The sequence below is a fragment of the Pholis gunnellus genome, assembly GCF_910591455.1.
Source record: "Pholis gunnellus genome assembly, chromosome: 9".
Classification (NCBI taxonomy): domain Eukaryota; kingdom Metazoa; phylum Chordata; class Actinopteri; order Perciformes; family Pholidae; genus Pholis; species Pholis gunnellus.
This window is the reverse complement of record NC_136535.1, coordinates 990,027-1,011,367: the sequence shown is the minus strand read 5'-3', so window position 1 is coordinate 1,011,367 and position 21,341 is coordinate 990,027. Positions and strand designations below refer to the sequence as shown.

General features: G+C 42.7%; 1 protein-coding gene across 1 annotated transcript in view; it reads left to right on the top strand.

Moving 5' to 3' along the window:
* Positions 1 to 21,341, top strand: part of fat3a (FAT atypical cadherin 3a) — a gene marked incomplete at its 5' end in the record, with an annotated part of 122,394 nt that overhangs the window by 14,851 nt on the left and 86,202 nt on the right. The window contains one exon of the mRNA XM_079166666.1: positions 11,236 to 11,559. Within this exon, the coding sequence (XP_079022792.1) occupies positions 11,236 to 11,559 (324 nt within the window). The remainder of the gene's footprint in view (positions 1 to 11,235; positions 11,560 to 21,341) is intronic.

Here is a 21,341-nt window from a genome sequence, read left to right as displayed (position 1 = left end):
GCAAGGCGGTGAGAGACGCTAAACGACTGTACTCTGAGAAACTGCAACACCAGCTCTCAGCAAATGACTCTGCTTCTGTCTGGAGAGGCCTCAGACACCAACTACAAGCCTAAAACCTCCCACTCCATGAACGACCTATGTCTGGCAGACAAGCTGAACGAGTTCTACTGTAGATTTGAAAGACAATGGGACAGTCCTGACCCCACCCCCCCACGGCTCCATCAACCAGCCCCAGACCACCAGGCCCCCTCTCCCAGCTCAGCAGGGGCTCATGCCTCTGTATCACTCATTATGGACTTCAGCTCTGCTTTCAACACCATCATCCCGTCTTTGCTGCATGACAAGCTCTCTCAGCTGCACGTGCCCGACTCCACCTGCAAGTGGATCACAGACTTCCTGGCTGACAGGAAGCAGCACGTGAAGCTGGGAAAGAACACCTCAGCCTCCCGGACCATCAACACCAGTTCCCCCCAAGGCTGCGTTCTTTCCCCTCTGCTCTTCTCCCTGTACACCAACAGCTGCACCTCCAGTCACCAGTCCGTCAAGCTCCTGAAGTTTGCGGATGACACCACCCTCATTGTACTCATCTCTGGCGGGATGAGTCCACCTACAGGTGGGAGACTGACCATCTGGTGACCTGGTGCGGTCTGAACAACCTAGAGCTCAACGCTCTAAAGACAGTGGAGATGGTGGATTTCTGGAAGAACGTAGCCGCACCTGCAGAGGTGGTTCAACTGTAGTAGGACAGCACTGAAGGCCCAGGTATAAAATACACGGCCTGCCACTGAGTAATGGCCACTAGATTCAAAGTGATGACTACAGCCCAATAATGGCCTGGACAAACAGACATGGGGCTGTCAGGGAGGAAACGAGCATTGCAGTGTGTCAGAGTGGAAGAGAAATGTGTGCTAACATGCAAAGCTTTGATAATGAACACAGTGAACATTATACATACTAAACATCATTGAGAGGATGCTTACAGCCTCAAGCTTTGTTTATACTTGTGCATTGCATTGTAGCACAAGCCTCCGCAGATGATGAGCAAGCTATGAGCACGCATAAAGGCATTTATGCTCGTTGTTTGTTAGTTTTCACTGAAAAGCCAGAGGGCGTACAAACAAAACTTACTGTGTAAAATCAAGAAGACAACTAGTGTAACCAGCAAAACACCATAAACCAACCTCCTCAATGCCGAGGAGGAAGTATAATTACCTGTAAACTTATATCTCATATTCATGGACTACTTTATTGCCTTTATACATGTCCTGTAAAGAACTTGATGAACAATGAAACAAAGGTTGAATATCTTGTAAACAATTTGATTTGGCTGCAAAATATTTATTAAAATGTAAATTTTTAAGACCTCCTGTTTCTAAAGTCAAGCATCTAAAAACAAATTGTAAAATCTTTGTAATATCCTCAGACATCTTAATAGTGCTTTTATCAGTGAACTATTTGTGACAGTCACATGTGAAGAGCATGCGTCCAGTTAAAAAAATTCAGCGGTCCACCACCAAGCGCCTCGATCACTTCGCCCTAATTAGGTAATCTTCTCACACCGGCTTCACTACGTAAAGTATAAACCACACTTCACAAGGCCTTCTACCACACCAGGGAGACTCTCAGTCATGTTGGTCACGACTAAGACTCCTTGGTGTGGTCGAAGGCAGTGTTATTGTGTTGAGTGTTTGTATGCTTTTCAGTCTCTTAGACTCAAGTTCTGTGGACTGAAGCAGTAATCCCTGAAGTTGAATATGCTGATTTCAGACCAAGTCCAACCTCAACATGCTGTCTCACTCTTATTCAGATCTGCCACTTTCTTTTTGCTCCTTCACTTACCCAGTCACTCTTCATTTCCTGTCTCTACTGGGGATTGTTTTATTGCTGACAGGGAAACAGTGTGGTAAGGTTGAAATGTTCAGAAGAAAAGGCTTAGTTTGACCTGGTCAGCAGAGTATAGTGATGAAAAACAATTCCTGTGGTGAAGGACAGTTATCTTCCAAGTCTGCTGAATTGCTAAGGTTATTAAAAGGTGAAAGCAAAGATGGATGGTCATCTGGGTCAACTGAAGGGCCCAGGGTCCACACTGTTGGTTCAGCTAGGGCTGAACACCAAGGCACATGGGTGGAAATCTCAAATATCAACAATATAGCACCTGAATGTGAGAGAAGAAACAATAGTATAAGTGATGTAATCAATATATTTGGCCAATAGATGCCCTAGAGAAAAGGTTCACCTATAGGCTCAGAGCCCTGACTGACTGAGGCTAGAATGTTGTTAATCCTGGAACTTGTTACCATTATTAGCATTACAACAAAATCGTCTCGAGATGTCTTGCTTAAAAATGTGCGACCAATGTACATTCAAAGGTAACTAATGAAAGCATGATAAAAATGTAGCCTGGTCTGTTCGGTGTAAGTGGTGTGCATATGCATTGACCTGTCCAATCTAAAATAAAGGTCTGCAGTGTCTTTTGAATGTTTGCGTGGAAGAAAGTTTAAATGTATTTATCTTTAAGACCTGCATGTTCAATTTGATTTCATCAACCATTTTCTCTTCACGTATAGACCACCAGTTAAGGAGTGGTAGTTTAGGCAGGGTCCTCCTCACACTGATAATCTGTCCTCACTGTGTTCAGAGTTCAGAAGATTTGGGCAGTAGAGGGTCTTCAACATCACATACAATTTTGCTGCAGGTGAAGCAAGTTAGCCAGTCAGGTGACCCTCTAAACAAAGGTGTCCTCAAGGGAAGTCCATTGTCCAGTCATGTGTATAGAAAGGCCTATGAGAACGACAATGTAATCCACTTGAAATCACTATTGTGTACATCTTCAAAGATCAAACTGGTATTTGCATGTTGAAGCCCCACAAACCACACATTCTTTACATCAGCAGCATAAGCAGTGTGTATTGTTAATGCATTATCTTATGCTAGTGTCAAAACATACAATGACCAAACATGGATATGGGGAACAGAGTAAAAGTCAATACTGCAGTGAGTGGCTGACTTTGGGTAGATGCATCAACAGGAGTCTTTGTAACATATATACAGATAGAGTGACATTTGTGAACATTTACTGTTGGCTTCATCACAAGCTGTGGAGGAATAGTAATTGGACTATACTTGTACAGCGCTTTTCTAGTTATTCCGAGCAATCAAAGCACTTTCACACTACTTGTCATCATTCACACCCATTCATACACTGATGATAGGGTACCATGCCCACTATCAGGACTAACTAACATTCACACACACTCCGTAGGCACCAAGTGTCTTGCCCAAGGACACGTCGACATGCGACCAGCGGAGCCGTGGATCGAACCACCGATCCTTTGAGTGAAGGACGACCCTGCGCTCCAATAAGCCACAGTCGCCTCAATAGTGAAGTAGAAGAAACACTTTTAGTGGATGTGCTTGGCTGGTACTCATTTGGACATTATTAAAGGCTGAGTACAGAAACAACTCTAGTAGTCTATGCATTCTGAAGGCTCTCTCTCTCTTTCTCTCTCTCACACACACACACACACACACACACACACACACACACACACACACACACAGCGATACATTGGATGCTTTAGTCGGCATGCAGCAGGCAGCAATAAAAGACAGTGAGTGCCTGCCTAATGAATTACAAGGGGCCTCCTCTCCCTTGGATTAGTGCAAATGTTAATCACTGCCTTAATTAATCTACTCCTAATTCCCATTTAAGCCTGAGACTCACTTTGCCTGGCTTGTTGAAATGCACTTCCCCAGATACCCAGCCGCCTTCAGGCCAGTCAGGCTCCGGGGCCTCACACCTTACTGCAGGAGGAATAAGGGGTTAAGGAGGCTGAGCTCGTCTCATTTATTGGTCTCAATGTGTCATTTTGATGGACTTCTGCTTCAAAGCTACCTTTACAGGATGAAGTGATATGTCTTGAGCTGGTCATCTCTAGTGCAAAGTTTGCTCACTTCAACTGTTGCAGGTCTGCAGCATACACATCTCAGGAATTCTATGGCAACATCACAGGTTTAGAGTCTTGTCCCAGAACAGCTTTAGATGAAGAAGAAAGTCTGAGTTAAAAACTAAAATAATTGAATGTGTCATCATTCAATCAACAACCAATACACTTTTTACATGGATCCCATAGGTATAGAGCTATTTACCTGGGTAATACCAGTTTGCATGAATTGAGCCTCAACTCTAAGTTAGTATCGACCGATAGCACAGTTCCACAGGAAAATAGTCTGAAAGCCTTAGTCAGTGTCTGAAGCATTCAGATAAACCTGTGCTCATGAACTATGCCTGTATAGAAACCAAAATATGATGACAGATTGTACAACATGTTATGAAGCACCAAATTCTAATATTCCCATTTGCCTTTAAGGTCACTCAAACTCTGAGTTCTTGAATGAACCCTGTGCTGGGGGCCGGTCACACTAAAGGGCATCTTGTTCACTTTGTAGACAGTACCAGAAGGTTGTTCTGCTCAAGTACGCCACTGTAGCGCTATATCCATTGAGATTGTTCGATAAAGTAACAATTAGGAACTGAGTTCCAGCTAGGAGATGAAACGGAGACTGGCTGGTCTCTGCTGCAGCAGCTGTAATAGGATAGAGACTGGAGAGGCTAATAAGATATGGTACTGCTGTCTCAGATAGTACTTCTAGTGAATAGATGAGGAATGTTAAGGAACATTCGATTTGATAATAGGGGAGGTGTTCTGAATTGAATACAAATGTTAACATACTGTCCGTTGAAATGATAAGTCTAACCAGACGTATGAGAAACAGTTTGGAAAAATCACTTTCAACAAATACTTGGCAGGTGGTTGGCTAAACCACCTGCCAATCAAACTCTTTCTGAAACCAGTCGGGAGAAGAGCAATACAATTCTTTATATGGAGAAAAGCCTTCAGTGTTGTTGTTTCTCTTCTTTTAATGAAGAAATACTCTCCAGTTCTTATAGAACTGATGCTATTGTAGCATCTATGCTAACCTCTTTAGGAGACGTTGTTGTCGTTTAGAACAAACAGTTGCCTCTCTGTCTCATCACACACACCTAAGCCACGCCCCTAGCTGCCAGTAGCTCCTCACAGGACACTGATTGGTCCAGACACAAATGCATAAGTTGAAGCCTGACGAGATGGATTTTACAACTGGATGATACGGTTTCTTTTTTATAGATCACAGATTTATGCTGTGTTATGTCACATATGTTGACCAATAAATAACAGTACCGAAATCCCAAACGACTATTTTTGAGAGAATTTCTCAAAAATATAATTAGCTTTGTGTTCACAATACAGACTTGCTTCATCTCACAGCTTTACTGTGTGTCATTGGGTTTACTATTAAATTACATTCATTACATTATAACCAATGTCATTTCCACATGACATTACTTGTAAAAAGAGCTGCTGAGCTGTTGGTGTTCTGGGATACTTATCAATAATGTTAATATCATCCGAAATATTTGCTCTTACAGAGTGATATTGATTGATCTGCATTTGAAATGCACTGTGCTTGTTTGTAATGAAGACAAAGTCAAACACAGACAGTCAGTGTTTGTGGATATGAATGACATGACTGTTACATACTCACCATATTTGCTCAGCCTTCAGTAGTTTTGCTGCGGCAGTGTTTGTGCTCTGTGCTGAGAGGAAGTTCATTGCACAGCCAAGCAGATGGTTGCCCCCTGCTCTCCAGTGTGTTTTATGTCTAGCACTCCTGTGGCATTTGTAGTTAATTCCACACTCTAATTGGAGAGCAGGCTTGTAAGCAGGAGCTTAGGCTGTTAGAAGCGGTGCTGTAGCATGGTGCATAGCTGGTAATTGTAGTGCAGTCAGCGGGCCAGAGGGAGGCAGAGACGAATGAACACTGAGCCAGAGAGAACACAGCACAGGACAACTCTGAATTCATTACAGCTAACCTTGAACATTCTAATGTCCCACAGGCCAAAAACAATGAAGTTTGCCCTCATGTGAGTGCATGTGTATCAGAATATCGAGACAGATGCACACAGAGGCCACATTGTAGTCTGCATGGACCCCCCCCCGACACAACTACAACAAAGCAACAAACAAACATGGGGCACACCTCTACCGCTCACACCACCTTACAGCTCTGTCATTCACTGGGCCAGAACATGGATCAGGGGATCCTGATTATACCTGGACCCTGGCCTGGCCTCCTGCCGTGGTTTTGTCATATGCATTGAATGTGTTGTAACTCTGTTATGTTCATTCTGTACACATGACATCTATCACACTTCTGTTCATCCTGATAGAGGATCCTCCCTAAGATCTCTTCCTCTTTTCTCCCCGTTAAAGGCTTTTTTGGGGGAGTTTTTTCTGTTCTGATGTGAGGGTCCTGGGACAGAGGATGTCGTATGTGTACAGATTATAAAGCCCTCTGAGGCAAATTTGTGATTTGTGATTTTGGGCTATACAAAAATAAATTGAATTGAATTGAATTGAACATAGTCTCAGATAGGCTGAGAGCGGGATCATCTCTGCGTAACAGGACAGTAGATTAGATTATCACTGACCTCAGCCAGACCACAGCACATCCACAGTACACCTGAACAGACCCACATCCAATCATGAACGAAAGCCAACTAAACCACATACTATTAAAAATGCTACATATGGGAGGAAAGCAGCGTAGAAATGAACTAAGAAGAACTTAAGGACAAAATAAACTCACTGGAAACCAAGAAGGCCTGTGGTGTCTACAACATCCTAAATTAGATGATAAGAGTCACAGACCTCGTATTCAACTTAACTATTGTGAAACTCTTTAACCTCGTGTTTAGCTACAGGACCTTCCCCAATATGTGGAACCGAGGACTGATACCATCAGTCCACAAACGTGGAGACAAATTTGACCCCAATAACTACAGTGGGATCAGCAACCTCTAAAATTCTCTGTCTGATCCTCAACCACAGGTCTTACAAGTCCTTACTGTGTCCTCAGCAAATCACAAATGACTTCTCACCAAACTATTGTACAACAGACTACATTTCCATCCTCAGCAAACAACCAAATAAACACAACAATAGCAAATTATTGTCCTTATTTGTTGATTTAAAAAAAGGCTTCTATTACATTTGACTGTATAGTATCTGCTGTGAAAAACCTTTATTTGTGTACATAAAGTCAATGTACACAAATGTGCCCAAAGCTGGAGGGTAGATAGGGATGCAGCTTGAGGCCAACCCTCTGCAGTGTGGACATCAATGACCTTGAGAGGGCATTAGAACAGTGTACAGCTCCTGGCAGCAGCACACACACACTGAAGTCAGATGATCTGGTGCTCCTCTCTCCAGCTAAAGCAGGGCTCCTTGATCCTGTCCACAGTTCTGCAGAGCACAGTTAGGACGATACCCTCTAGTTATCCAAATTCAAAAGAGAGCTTTGAAATGTACCAAAATACACAAAGCAAATGTCGTCATACAACAATCCGTATGATTTCTGACCAAAAACGTAAACTATTAAATTCGGTTTTGGAAAAGATTGTAGTTTGGGTTCAAATAATTATGGAAGTGGCGTTACTAAAATATGGAAGTTACGTGGCGAATAAACTAACATTGATTTCTGGTTTCACATGGGAAACTCCATGGTGAAGGATATTTTTGTTTGTTGACTGACCTTTGAACTTCCTGCCAACTGACATCAAGACATCAGAGATTTGCATCCCACCGATTAGAAACACACCATGAGATTTTGAAAACACGACAGTGAAAAACTTACACCAATGTGCAAAACAAAAGCAGCAAGATATAAATCTTAAGAGCAAAAGCACAGCTATTCTCTTTGTAAGTTTCATTCTACACATTTGTCCTTACATATTTGATAACAATGCTGTAAAATACTTATTCTACGTACATTTTTGGTCTTTATTTCACACAGACAGGCAGACAGACAGACACAGACTTACAAACAGACAGACGCGCACACACACACACACACACACACACACACACACACAGACAAGTGCAAGCTTTGCAATAGGTTTTATTAGTTTGACTTAAAATTACACACTACTATCACAATTTTTCATCACATCAGGCAGGACTCACGTCTCAAGACGGTCACAGTACTGACACATAGAGACAGACAACCATTCATGCTCACATTCACACCAACGTCTACATCTTCATCAATTAAACGAAGCTGCATGTCTTTGGACTGTGGGAGGAAGACAGAGAACCCGGAGATAACCCACGCTGACATGGGGAGAACATACAGACTCTACACAAAGGGGCCGTCTATCCTAGACCCCTGATCTAGGATCCAATCTGGGTTCCTCATGCTCTGAGCCCACAGGGCTAGCAACCACACCACCGTACAGCCCAACTATTAACTAAAGTTGAATCGATTTTTATCAATTCATCACTCATCAATAATGGTTATTTAAAGTGTTAGCTGAATTTTCACCATGAGGAATAAAACAAAGACTTCTTAGTATTCTTATAATTGTTACAGCTCTTCATGTAGCTATTACTGTGTATAAAGGCCAGAGCTGTACAACCAACTATCTAAAGATACTCTGTATACAGGTCAGATTATTCTGTATCTCTAGGGATGCGATTAATGATCTGATTCACAAATATGTGAATATTAGGTTACTATTTTTTACAGAGTTGGTTTTATGTGTGTATTGTCAGTCTATATGAAGTTATTACAGTTGTCGAAAGGAAAGGACATTCTGAACATCTTATATGCCGCCCACAGTGGTAGATCACCGGCTCCGCTAGTCCATGTGTCCTTGAAAGAAAGAAATGTGACCCTGGGCTACTTAACCCCAAATTGCTCCCGCAGTCTGTTCCTGTGGTGTATGAATGTGTCTGAATGGTTCGAGTCCTGATGGGCAGGTGGCACTGCCATCAGTGTATGAATGTTTGTGAATGGGTGAATGATGACATATAGTGTTAAACCGCTTTGAGTGGTCGGAAGACGCTATACAAGTACAGTCCATTTATCATTTATAACACAGTGTGTATATTGCACTGCAACATATATGGAGAAGGCTGTGGGATATGGTTGACACTTTTGGGAAGAGCTAAGTAAGTAAACCTTGAGTCTTGAATATTCAGCGCAGTATATTGATTCCCAAAGATTTAATGTCCACGCTCAACATGAGTGTTATATATTAGCCATGATGACAGAAGTCGGATTGAAGTGATGGATGACAAAGTGTGCAGTCTTTGTTTTGTGTAGAAATGTTTTCTAGTTCAGCTAAACTAAGTTACTGAAATGAGTGTAAACCTTTTCAAAGTACAACATCAAGTCTACCACAAGTCTATGCCAGTATTTACGAGTTGGATTATGAACATATAAAGCTTATTATCATCTTGTAAAATATGAAGAATTGTTGTGGGTTAAATCTCCAAAGTCTTTCTAATTTATCATAGCAGCATAAAAATACCATCATACCACCATATTTTCAAAAGTCTGACCTGCCGATTCCAATTTTCTAATTAAGAACTAGAATTGACAGCAAGGCTCCAGACAAACTATTTTCACCAACATCCCCAAAAATAATTTCAACTGTCCTGTAGTCAGTGAAAACCGTCAAAAGTTACCAATGTTATACTTTTACTTTGTTATTGTCATCTACCGGGGTTATTTGCATAAAACACACTAATGAATAGGAAATAAATGATTGTATTTTTATTTAAATGGTTGCTCTGATAGAAAAAAAAAATCTTGGCATTAGTTTATAAGCTGCTTAGATCTGGTGAAGTTAAACAGCTCATAATTCATCCCTATTCTCTATTTATATTGCTGTGGAGACCTCTCCTTCAAACAACTGGATTCATTCAAGTTCCTCACCAGAAAAATCTACATTTTACAAGATGACATTTGAACACACGATAGCGTTATAATTTGCCTATGTCCAATGCTCAGTTTACTAAGTAGAGCTTGAATGCACCATAATGCAAGTCAGCAGCTCTGTTAACGTTAGCTATTAGCTATGTTAGCAGGACTGCTAGGGAGATACAGTACGCAGAGCCCTGGTCTGTTCCTGTTCAGTCAGTAGTACCACACAAATCCCTGTGAATCCCTGTGATTTTTACTTGAGTCCCGGTAAGCCTGTGCATTATAATGGCGCTGTAAAGTATATGCACTTAGCACCCACCACCACCACTGATATGCCCTCTCCTAGAGCCCTAAACATTGCTCCTGAATCGTCCCCTGTCTACAAGTGGTTTTGAGTATTTCAGTACCTGCTGGGGCCAGTGTGTAAAACTTGGGATTGTCTTTGGTCACCCGGAAGAACTAGTATTTGGGCTGTTGTTTTTGTTTTTGAGTCCAGAATCATTAATTTTGCTCGTGTAAAAACTGCTTTCACAGTAAACAGAGTAGACTGGGCGGAATCAGTTGAAAGTATAATGAAGTTACCGTGCAAGTAATTTGCTGCAGTAACTCAAAAACATGGATTTACAGAGAAGTTACTATTAAAATGCTCTTTAAGTACTTGATGTTACTCCCCACCACTGCTGAACACTGTAAATCTCCTGTCGGAAAAGCAAGTAGAACAGGTTGCCACCACTTCACTTCTCTTAATACACACACAAGTGTGTTTACTCCGGACAGGAGACAGTAATGGTGACATTATTGCTTGGGTTTGTCGTCATTTCTCCAGAGTCATCCTGGAATCTGCAGCAGCAACACTCTAAATCTAAATATCTTATGAGCTTCTCCACTAAAGCATAGAGACAAATGGGGTGGCTAAAAGCTTCACACTTATATGCTAAAGATACCTGTGTGTGTGTGTGTGTGTGTGTGTGTGTGTGTGTGTGTGTGTGTGTGTGTGTGTGTGTGTGTGTGTGTGTGTGTTAGCCTGCAGCATTCATGGGAAGAATACAGAAATGAAAGCTGGAAAACTAGGAGAATAACAATAGACAATCTGGCCGAGAGTGAAAGCAACTGAACCGGTATAAATATGAGGGACACATGAGGGAATAGGATGCAGGTGAGTCTGGGTGGGGAAAGTTAGGTGAAGGGAATGAGGTAACCTGGAGGGAGGGACTGGACCTGAAATGACAGGTCAAAACAAGGCATGACAGACTTGTATGGGTTGTAGCTGCTTGCAGTGATTGACTGTGAGCAAAACCATAGAAATAAGGGTGCGTACAGTACAGACAGTCCCTTACTTTCTCCAAGCCATGTCTGGATAATGAGAAATTAAACAGAGTTAAATACCCAGAAAGTAATTGCTCCGTTTGTCTCTTCCTCCACCAGGAGTGATCTACACTACGGATATGTTGGACCGCGAGACCAAGGACTCTTATTGGTTAACAGTGTATGCCAGCGACCACGGTGTTGTTCCCCAGTTTGCGACTATTGAGGTGTTCGTCCAGGTGGAGGATGTTAATGATAATGCCCCGCTGACCTCAGAGCCTCTGTACCGGCCCTCAGTGGCCGAGAACTCTCCACGGGATGTTTCTGTGATCCAGATCCAGGCCCAGGACCCTGATGCCTCACCCCCTGCAGCCGCTGACAGGCTCAACTACCGCATCATCAGTGGAAATCCACAGAACTTCTTCACTGTCAACACCCGCACTGGTGAGTAATAGTGTGTATGTCTGTGTGGGTGAAAGGCAATGTTGAGGTTGAGTAGAATGTTGACAAATGGCTGAAGATGATGAATTGTCCTTCTTTTAGATTGGGTGTCGGGTCAAAGTAGCTAACATGGGAGATGGTAGTTTCAGTCCAAGTGACTGTGTGGCTGTGTTGACAAAAAAATGTCAGGTTAAATTCTCTGGCCTGTTCAGATGAGATTTATTCACTGCGAAGTAGAGTCAGAAGTTCACAACAAAATTGTAGAATTCTCTCACTAACCAGAAAAGTACTAATAGCTAAGAAGGAAGGAAAAAGGACATCGAAAGTCAGCACCCAAGTTATGTATTCTTTGTCAGTCCCATGGGGTTCGTTGGCTCTGAGAGAGAGCCAACATGTACCCATGTTGGTTGTTCACATTCATTCATAATGATAATTTTGGGAAGTGTCTTTGGAGGAAGGCCTGAAGGGACAGGCTGTCAGTAATAAAGACATGGAGACTTTCTCTCTACATTTCCAGTCTGTTGGAGCTAGTGCTGCTAGCTACTTTCATTGGAAAAGAGTTGGCAACACTGAGCTAGGATTTTTGGTTGGATACTTTATTAAATCTAGCGTTTATTGCTAATTTCTCAAGATTACCAACCCTGTCTTTAAATCAGAATACATACATAAAGAATATGTACATCAATGACAAATAGTTTCTCTCAACACAGAGGTTACAGGAATAAAGAAGACAATATAAAAGAATACAGTGAATAAAACTAAGATGTTATCACAAAATATTATTATACTGTAAGGTATAACTTTGATCAGGTTGTTTTCTCTGATCCAGTGCAATGACACAACATATTAGTTGACAACTTTTGTGCCAATGATTAAGACGAGGTTTAAAGTACATAAAAGTAACATTTCAAAGCCTAAACTAAGATGAAATTCAACATTATAAAAGAATCTAGATAGTTTTGATGCAAAGTCTTCGAGTCTATTTACACTTCGTCATCTCATGCGTCCTGTATGATGAAATAGCTACCTGATCTTAAAAAATCCCAAGAGTAAATTATTGAAACCGTCAAACCACCTCCGGAGGAGTTATGAGACAACTTCTAGCCAGATGTTGAAAAGGTGTTCCTCCAAGGGCGTTTTCATGCCTGCCTTGTTTAATTCAGTTGAATCAAACACAGGACCGTTTGGTGCTGGTCATTTGGAGAGGTCGGACCAAATACGGGGACGAGACCTTGTTACAAACCAACTCTGGTTCCTCATCGTTTGTGGTCCCTCCATTGTTCGTTTTGTAACAGAAGTCTGCACTGCTTTTACTCTTTGTTTATTTCCCAAAGTTTTTCAGCATGTAAATTCGTACTCACGCATCACCAATTGTGGTCCGCTTCTTAATGCTGCCGTTTAACCCTAACGCAATCCAAACTCAAGGCAATATGTAACTGTCAGTGAGCAGTCTGGAAATTCTCACTGTCTGATATAATTGCAATGAAACCACTAAAGAGCAGGAGCTCTTCTTCGACAAACCAACCTTAAGTGTGTTAGTGAGGTGTTGTTCCACCACAAACCTCCAGAACTGCCTCAGGGCTGCTCGTCATTGATTATCTGTGAGTGTGGAACTCTGGAGGGATGAGCACTATTCTTTTAAAAGAAATTCCCTCATTTGGTGTTTTAATGATGGTAGTGGAGACAGCCCTGAAGACTAACTGAAACCTACCTAAACTGGATTCTCCACACATGAGTGTTTTCACCAACACACACACTGTGTAGTTATAGCAGTCAGAGGGGAGCACAAACCCAACTTGGTCAACAAATGGCTTACCCACCACCTGGAGTCCCACAGTATTCTCACCTCCGTGCAGTCTGGCTTTAGAACCTGCCATGGGTGTATCTCTGCAACATTTAAAGTGTTAAATGACATCATATGTGCCATCGATAGGAAAGAATACCGTGTGGCTGTGTTTGTTGACTTGGCAAAGGCCTTTGATTCTGTGGACCATATCATTCTGCTTGACAGGCTCAAGGATATAGGTCAATCAGAAGGTGGTCTGGCTTGGTTTAACAGCTATTTCTCTGGGCATGTACAATCTGTGAGAGCTGAGGGTTATCTGACCCACTGTCCCTGTCCGAGGATGTTCCTCAGGGGTCCATTCTAGGTCCAACCATATTCTATATCTACATAAATAATGTTGCTCACGCTGTAGGTGGCTCTCACATCCATTTGTATGCCAACGACACCACAAACTGCCTGCCCTCTCGAAATCTCCTCCCTGGATAGATCAGAACTCCAATTTGTGGATTCCTATCAGTACTTGGGTATCGGGCTAGGCCAGTGATTTTCAACCACTGTGCCGTGAGAGATCGTCAGGTGTGCTGTGGGGAAATGTCCAATTTCACTTAATTGTTATTATTGTATTATTTAGTTGCTGCTAGTGGTTTAACGGATCACGGATCGATCCGTGACCCGTACGGATCACCCCTCATGTTTTTTTTTTACAGTTTAATCATCAGTGTGAAATAAAGTTTTACTGCCGCTCACACTTTTTCAAGTAATAAGTCTCTAAATATCGAGTTGCTGGGAAAAGATATAAAGCATAAAGCAGTAGTGTATTCACGTGAATAGAGCAGGTTAAAGCATTTGACAGTGAAAGTGATGGCGAGCGGAGGAAATTCAGAAGCCCCCGGTGTCATTTAAGTCACGTTTGGCTTCCCTGTTACTAATGTCGGGATAAGGGTGGTGGACAAAACCGTTACGGTATGTAGGTGTTGTTCAACGAGAAAGACATACGACAACGGCAATACATCGGGCATGTCCACACATATGAAGCGCCACCATCCTTGTCTGTCAGCGACGGGGGCCAAGGCACCACAACAACAACAACAACAACAACAACAACTTATCACCGCAGCATTTAAGAAACGGTTTGTGTCAGAATCAGACCGGGCCAAAGCTATTACAACATTTATTGGGGTCTTTATTGCTGGGCCCTGTTCCTCGTACGTGGCTAACTGAGTTAGCCGGATAATTTTCAGGATGAGATTACATAAGTGAGGCTTTTCGGTTCCTCGAAGCAAGTTTGGAAAAATCACCATAGCAACACATCCATAAGCTTGAACCTGCTCCAGCGCAGGCTTGAGCTAGATCCGCTGGATAAGCTGCCACTCCCCCGGAAACAAATGTCAGCTCCCTTCCTCAGAGATCCATCGATGAGGAAGCGATATTCGTCAGATTAGCGTTTTATAGGGAGAGAGTTCTTCGAGATCGCCAAGATCCGTTATCACATCATGATGACTTCCTGTACGAGCGCTAGCGATTCTGCCAACAAGGAATCATTTATTTACAGACCTCCTCGAGCCGTACATTGAACACCACACGCCGCAGCCGAGCATCGACTGTCTCACAGACTGGACGCATCCTCGCGCTTTTATACGAGTGGTACATTTTTGTACAGTGTCGGCGATGCGGAGAACATCGGGAAAGCCGCTGCATGCCGTGCTGTTCCTAAAGTTTATTTAGCGCTTAAGAAACTTATGGATGTGTTCATTACATTACCATGGCACATGTTGTATTGACTCACCATTCTGAATAATGTGTTTGTATGGGGTCAGATCAGTCTCAATAATTGCAAATGCACACAGAAAGACTCACAAATGCGCACAGAACAATTCACAAATATATTCGATTTACAAATGCACACAGAAGGATTTACAAATACATTCCAATGCACACATAAATAAATTACGATTTATATAAATGTAAAAAAAAATCACAAATATATTTCTGCATTTGTATGTATTTGTTTGTGGATTTGTATGTATATATTTGTGGATCGCACTGCATTTCTTTGTGGATTGCTACACATTTGTTTGTGGGTTTTATGAGACTCCCCTGACGTCGCTGGATTCACAAATGCGTTTTTTTCAACATAGACCTATCTGTAGCCAATCAGATGTCAGCCTCCGGGGGGAAATGACAAGACCAGCTGGGTGTCATCGGCATAACAATGGTAGGAGAAGTTATGCGATGGAATAACAGAACCCAGAGATGTTGTGTAGAGCGAGAAGAGAAGCGGGCCCAGGACTGAACCTTGTAGAACCCCCGTAGTCAGCAAGCGTGGTTCCGACACGGCCCCCCTCCATGTCACCTGGTAGGATCGACCTGTCAGGTAGGATGCAAACAGGGAGAGTGCAGAGCCTGAGACGCCCATCCCCTCGAGGGTGGAGAGGACGATCTGGTGGTTCAGTGTCAAATGCTGCAGACAGGTCCAGGAGAATCAGGACAGAGGAGAGAGAGTTAGCTCTCGCAGCGTGAAGCGACTCAGTCACCGCAAGGAGGGCTGTCTCAGTCGAGTGACCCACTTTGAACCCAGACTGGTGGGGGTCCAAGAGGCTGTTCTGATGGAGATAGGAAGACAGTTGGTTAAATACAGCACGTTCAAGTGTTTTGGATTGAAAGGGTAGAAGAGAAACCGGTCTGAAGTTTTTGACATCAGAGGGGTCAAGTGATGGTTTCTTCAGAAGGGGGGTGACTCTGGCAGTCTTGAAAGCCGTGGGAAAGCATCCTGAAACAAGAGATGTGTTGATGAGGTGGGTGAGGAAAGGAAGGAGTTCAGTCGCAATAGACTGAAGAAGAGGGGAGGGGATTGGGTCAAGGGAGCACGTGGTGGGGCGGTTAGATGTAACAAGTTTAAGGACCTCATTAGGGGAGAGGGGGGCAAGATAGGGTAAGCTGGGGCATGGATAGGGAGAGGGGGGCTGAGAGAAGGAGGATCTGATAGCGTTTACCTTCTTGTCAAAGAAGTTGGTGAAATCGTCAGGGCGAAGGGAGGAAGTAGGAGGAGGGGGTGGTGGTTGGAGGAATGAAGAGAAAGTTTCAAAGAGTTTTTTAGGATTGGAAGCAGATGTTAGGGTTTTAGAGCAGAAGAAAGCAGCTTTAGCAGTAGATAGAGAGGAGGAGAAAGTGGAAAGAAGAGATTGGAAGTTAAGAAGGTCCTCGGGGAGTTTGCCTTTTCTCCATTTACGCTCAGCCTTTCTTAGACTCCGTCTATCAGTACGCACTGAGTCTGACAGCCATGGTGCAGGTGGGGTTGGCCGTGCAGGCCTGGAGGTGAAGGGACAGAGGTTGTCTAACAAAGAGGAAAGGCTGCTGAGAAGAAGATTAATGGCAGTATCAGGGGATAGGAGAGAGAAGGATTCAGGGTCAGGGAGAGCAGAGGTAACAGAAGAGGAAAATTCAGCCGGGGAGAGGGATCGAAGATGACTACGGGTAGAAACCATGTGGGTAGGTGGCGGACGTAAGGGGGAGAGGAGAGGGAGAGGGAGTAGGCCATGAAGTAGTGGTCAGAGAGCTGGAGGGGAGTGACAGAGAGGTTGGCAGTAAAACAGTGTCTAGTGAAGATAAGATCCAGCTGGTTGCCGGCCTTGTGGGTAGGAGGAGAAGAGGAGTGGTAAAGGTCAAAGGAGGAGAGGAGGGAAAGAAGAGGTTCTAACTTATCGGTCTGGATGTTGAAGTCGCCGAGCAGGATGAGTGCGGAGCCATCGTCATGGAAGTGCGAGACTAATGTGTCAAGCTCCTCCAGGAACTCACCAAGAGGGCCTGGTGGGCGATACACAACAGCAATGGTGAGCTTGACTGGATAAGTGACAGTAACAGCATGAAATTTCGACCAAACCATACCACCATCTGCTTCGTCACCGGTGTCCTTTCAACACTCATCACTGCAGCATGTACTCTTTAGTCAACTGGCCATCACTCCATACCCGCAGATTAATCCACTGGTATCGGTACATCTATAAAACTACGATTGGTAAAACCCCCACATATCTCCGCTCTCAGTAACAGTAACCGCAATTTACGCTCTAGCAATTTCATCAATATGGTCATTCCAAAAGTCTGCAGCCTTCGGACGTTTCTTGTTCCAGTTTGCTGCTCGAAGCGACTGGAGCTAGTTGCAAAAGAAGCTAAAACTCCACATCCTCATTCCGTTACCCTCTTTCAATAACTCATTACAAATGATAGTCTCTTGATTACTGCAACTGTTTCTGAGTTTGCATCTACCTGAACACTGTTTTTATATATTGTACATATTATGATGTTGTAATTTTTGTATAAGGTTGATTGAGATGTTTCTATGTTTTATTCATTTGTAACGAGATGCCTCCTGTTGCTGTCCTTCTGGCCAGGTCGTCATTGTATATGAGAACTGGTTCTCAATTGACTTATCTGGTTAAATAAAGGTAAAAAATATATATATATACTACTGAGTAGAAACAGAAATTAACACAATGATATTTGTGAGGACACAAATTCTAGTATATTCCTGTACCAAATCAGACATGGACATTTATCAATAAGTCCGTCTTTCTAACTTACACTGCACTGCACGCTAAAAAGGGAAAGAAATGGAAGGATAAAAAAAAATGCTACATTTGGATGAGAAGATGTACAGAGAGAGAACTCAGAGCTGTTGTTCTACACTAAAACCTGAAGATTAGACGATAAAATAATATCTACATCCCAGTTTACCAAGTGTAGTTGTTATAATTATCCCTCTCATTTGCACATGTGATGTTAACAGTCCTGAAAAATCATCAACAGTTCAAGTTTTCTGATGTTTCCTCATTACTGGCATTCAGTTAGGTGATTATAACACCACAGAACATACATCTAATTGGAGGGACTTGGAAATAATAGCATCTCTATCGTGTGAGTGGAATAAAGAGAAGGAGTAGAAGGCGGATGGATGCTGGGAGAAACAACTGCAACAAGGTCTGGGAACATTAACTTATACATCCCCCTCTGCACGCTGCCTCACACAGTTTGTTCTGCACGAACGTTGTGGGGTGGAGAGAGGGCAGATATAATTGGCTGTTGCTATTTTTATCTTTTCTTTAGTCAAGATCTCTTTCCTTAGAATTTGCAACTATTCCACCCATTCATCTCAAGCAACTACTCGTCTCTCTCTCTCTTTCTGAATTATTAAAGAGATTTTTGCTCTTCGCTTCTTTGTATTATCATCTTGTATTTCCTTATGTTCTCTCTTTCTGTCGTCCTCTCATGCTCTCTGATTTAACTGTAACTCTCCTTTCTTCTCTTGTTAGCTGTTTTCCAATGTTTTAATCCACGTGTCTGTGTCCTCTCTCTCTTCTTATGAAACTTTGATGAGAGACTGCAGATCATCCATAAGCCTGTAGCAATCTTCCTCTCTCATGACACTTTTGTTATTCTCTCTGTTTATTCCCTTAACACTGCTCCTCTAATTCTAAGCTCATTTCTCCTTCGGTGGTGTCATAGTTAAGTGACCCTCAGTGCACCCTTGCAGTACTTGACAAACTGTGGCAGCTATTTTTACCCAGGCTTTTGCACTTTGTTTGAGACAAATTATGGAAACACACAGCATAGAGTGAGGTTAGAGTCCAGCCATTGCTTACACACAGTGCATTATGTTTTTAGTCACAGTGGTACATATAGCTCACTGAAGAAATAAATTCCCCAGTGCTGCTGTTTTGACCGCGAAAGCTGTTAACTCATCGTAAAAAAAACTTCATCCAAAATAAAACTCTCCAACTACGTCTTGGTTAGTTTTTCTACTCTTCCAACAATCAGCAGCTCTGGTTTGGTGGAAATAAATCCTTACTTCACAGAGTAAGATGTGAAAACACAGTGTTTTCCCCTTGAATCTCTCTGCTGTCCTGCTTGTTCATCAGCTGCTCCACTGCAGCAGCTAGTTGGCAGCTCTCACTCTTTCTTCAGAGGCAGACCCTTAGATTAGAAAAATACAATACCTGCTGGTCTTCTTTTCCAGTTTATTTTCAGTATACTGAAGACGGTCTTCAGCACACCTCTGTCCCAGGGAGGAGGACAACTTTCACGCATAGTACACACACGCCTTGCTCTCTCTGGGCAACAGCGTCCAAAGAAAACTGCTGACATTCATTCAAGCGATGATATTGTTTCTGTCGGCATCAGAGGGCAAGTTGGTGTTTGCTCTCAGCAGCTCAGATTCTGGAGGGTTCCATCCAGCCATGTCCTCCCCACTGCAGCTGCAGCCTGGAGCCTCTTGCTGACGGAATATGGCTGAATATCTGAGTCAGCCAAAACACTGTAGACTGTACACTGTAAAGAATCCTCAGATGCATTGCGCCCCACAGCTACTAAAGCTGAGAGTAGCAGTAGTATTTCATTTTGCTAGATTGAAATTTAAGGGGTTAAATACGTCCTGACTGCGTGTGTCTCTAATATCTCTGCTTTAAACCAGCCTTATAGATACCCTTGTAGTAGAGGTAGATTAATCGAGGCCCGCCGCTATTAGAGAATTTACGGTAATATTTCTCCAGTCTCCTGTTACCTGCACAGAGTGAACCGGAGTAACCGGTGAGATTCCCAGGCAGGGACTCAAGAGGAAGAATTTTTCTCCCCTGCAGAGGAACTCACTATGTTCCTAAACAGGATAGGGTGAAATTCCAATAATTTTCCTTTTAACTTGCAGTCAACTGTTTTTTCTGCTCCAGGGCCCAGGTTGTTGCTAACGTTGGGATGAACCTTTACTTTACTCAGCAGTTGGCAAGCAAGATATAGAAACATGGCTTGGGTCTTGAGGAGCTGTAGCATATATTTCCTGACAAACTGTACATTGAAATTGCACATTAATTGCTACAATCACAGTTTTACTACTAACTTCACTCCTTTATTCTGCACTACTGAATTGAGAGTATGATTGAATGTCAATCTCTCTCGCTCAAACACACTCTTTCTATGCACATGCACTACACACTGTGCTATTCCTGAAGAAGCAACACATCTGTTATAGCAAAGCATTAGCAGGTTTAGCATGTAAACATTAAACATTGTAAGCATTAGCATGTAAACCCCCTCATAGGTTCCCCTCTATACTAAGGCACAATCAGTGGGATTTGTTGGTTGCGGTTTATAAACACAACATTTAAAATTGGCCCATCATCATATAGAGGTCGTCCTCTATATGATGATGTCGTACACCGCTATGATAACGTCTTGAACACAGAAAAAAAAGAAAATCTAGGCAGAGGGCAGGGTCTCTGCAGATACGGACATCGTCACACATTCTAATGGGTCAGAAGTGATGATTGAGAGGGATTCTATAATATTGTTTTAAGGAAAATCCTTGACTTAAGAAGCAAAATACTTGTATTACACACCACGTCTGAAAGTATGATATATATATTGTTGATCAACTTGCTCAACTCTTCATTAAGTGCATTCATTGTAACTGGTTTACAGTCTGCATTCTGCAGTAAGCTGACTTCATAAACATATAAGAACCTGCTTTCTACAATCAGGCTAGTGCAGGGGTCGGCAACCCGCGGCTCCGGAGCCGCATGCGGCTCTTCAGCCCCTCTGATGCGGCTCTCTGATAACGTCGCTGGACACGCCGCCAAAACCAAAAAATGTTTTAATAGTTTGTCAACTAAAATGTGCGCCACATCCTATTACGTCGCTGTCAAGCGCCTTTCCCTGCAGGTGGCTAATCATATATGATTTGCAGACCTCCGCCCTCGGTAAACTATTGTAAGCTATTATGTTGAGCACGTTAAGAGCTCTGTAGGAAGCAGAGTTCCTGTGTCTGTGTTTGGGGCTTTTATTGTGGAGGATGAGACGGAAAGAGAAAGAGGTTCTGGTGAAGTGTGAATAAAGGCAGATTACGGAGCTCCGTGTTTAATATTTTATTATTATCATAAAGTAATGGGCAACATTAACCCTCGGCTACACTATCAATGGATAAATCCAAAACAGGTAGCAATAAAATGTCAAG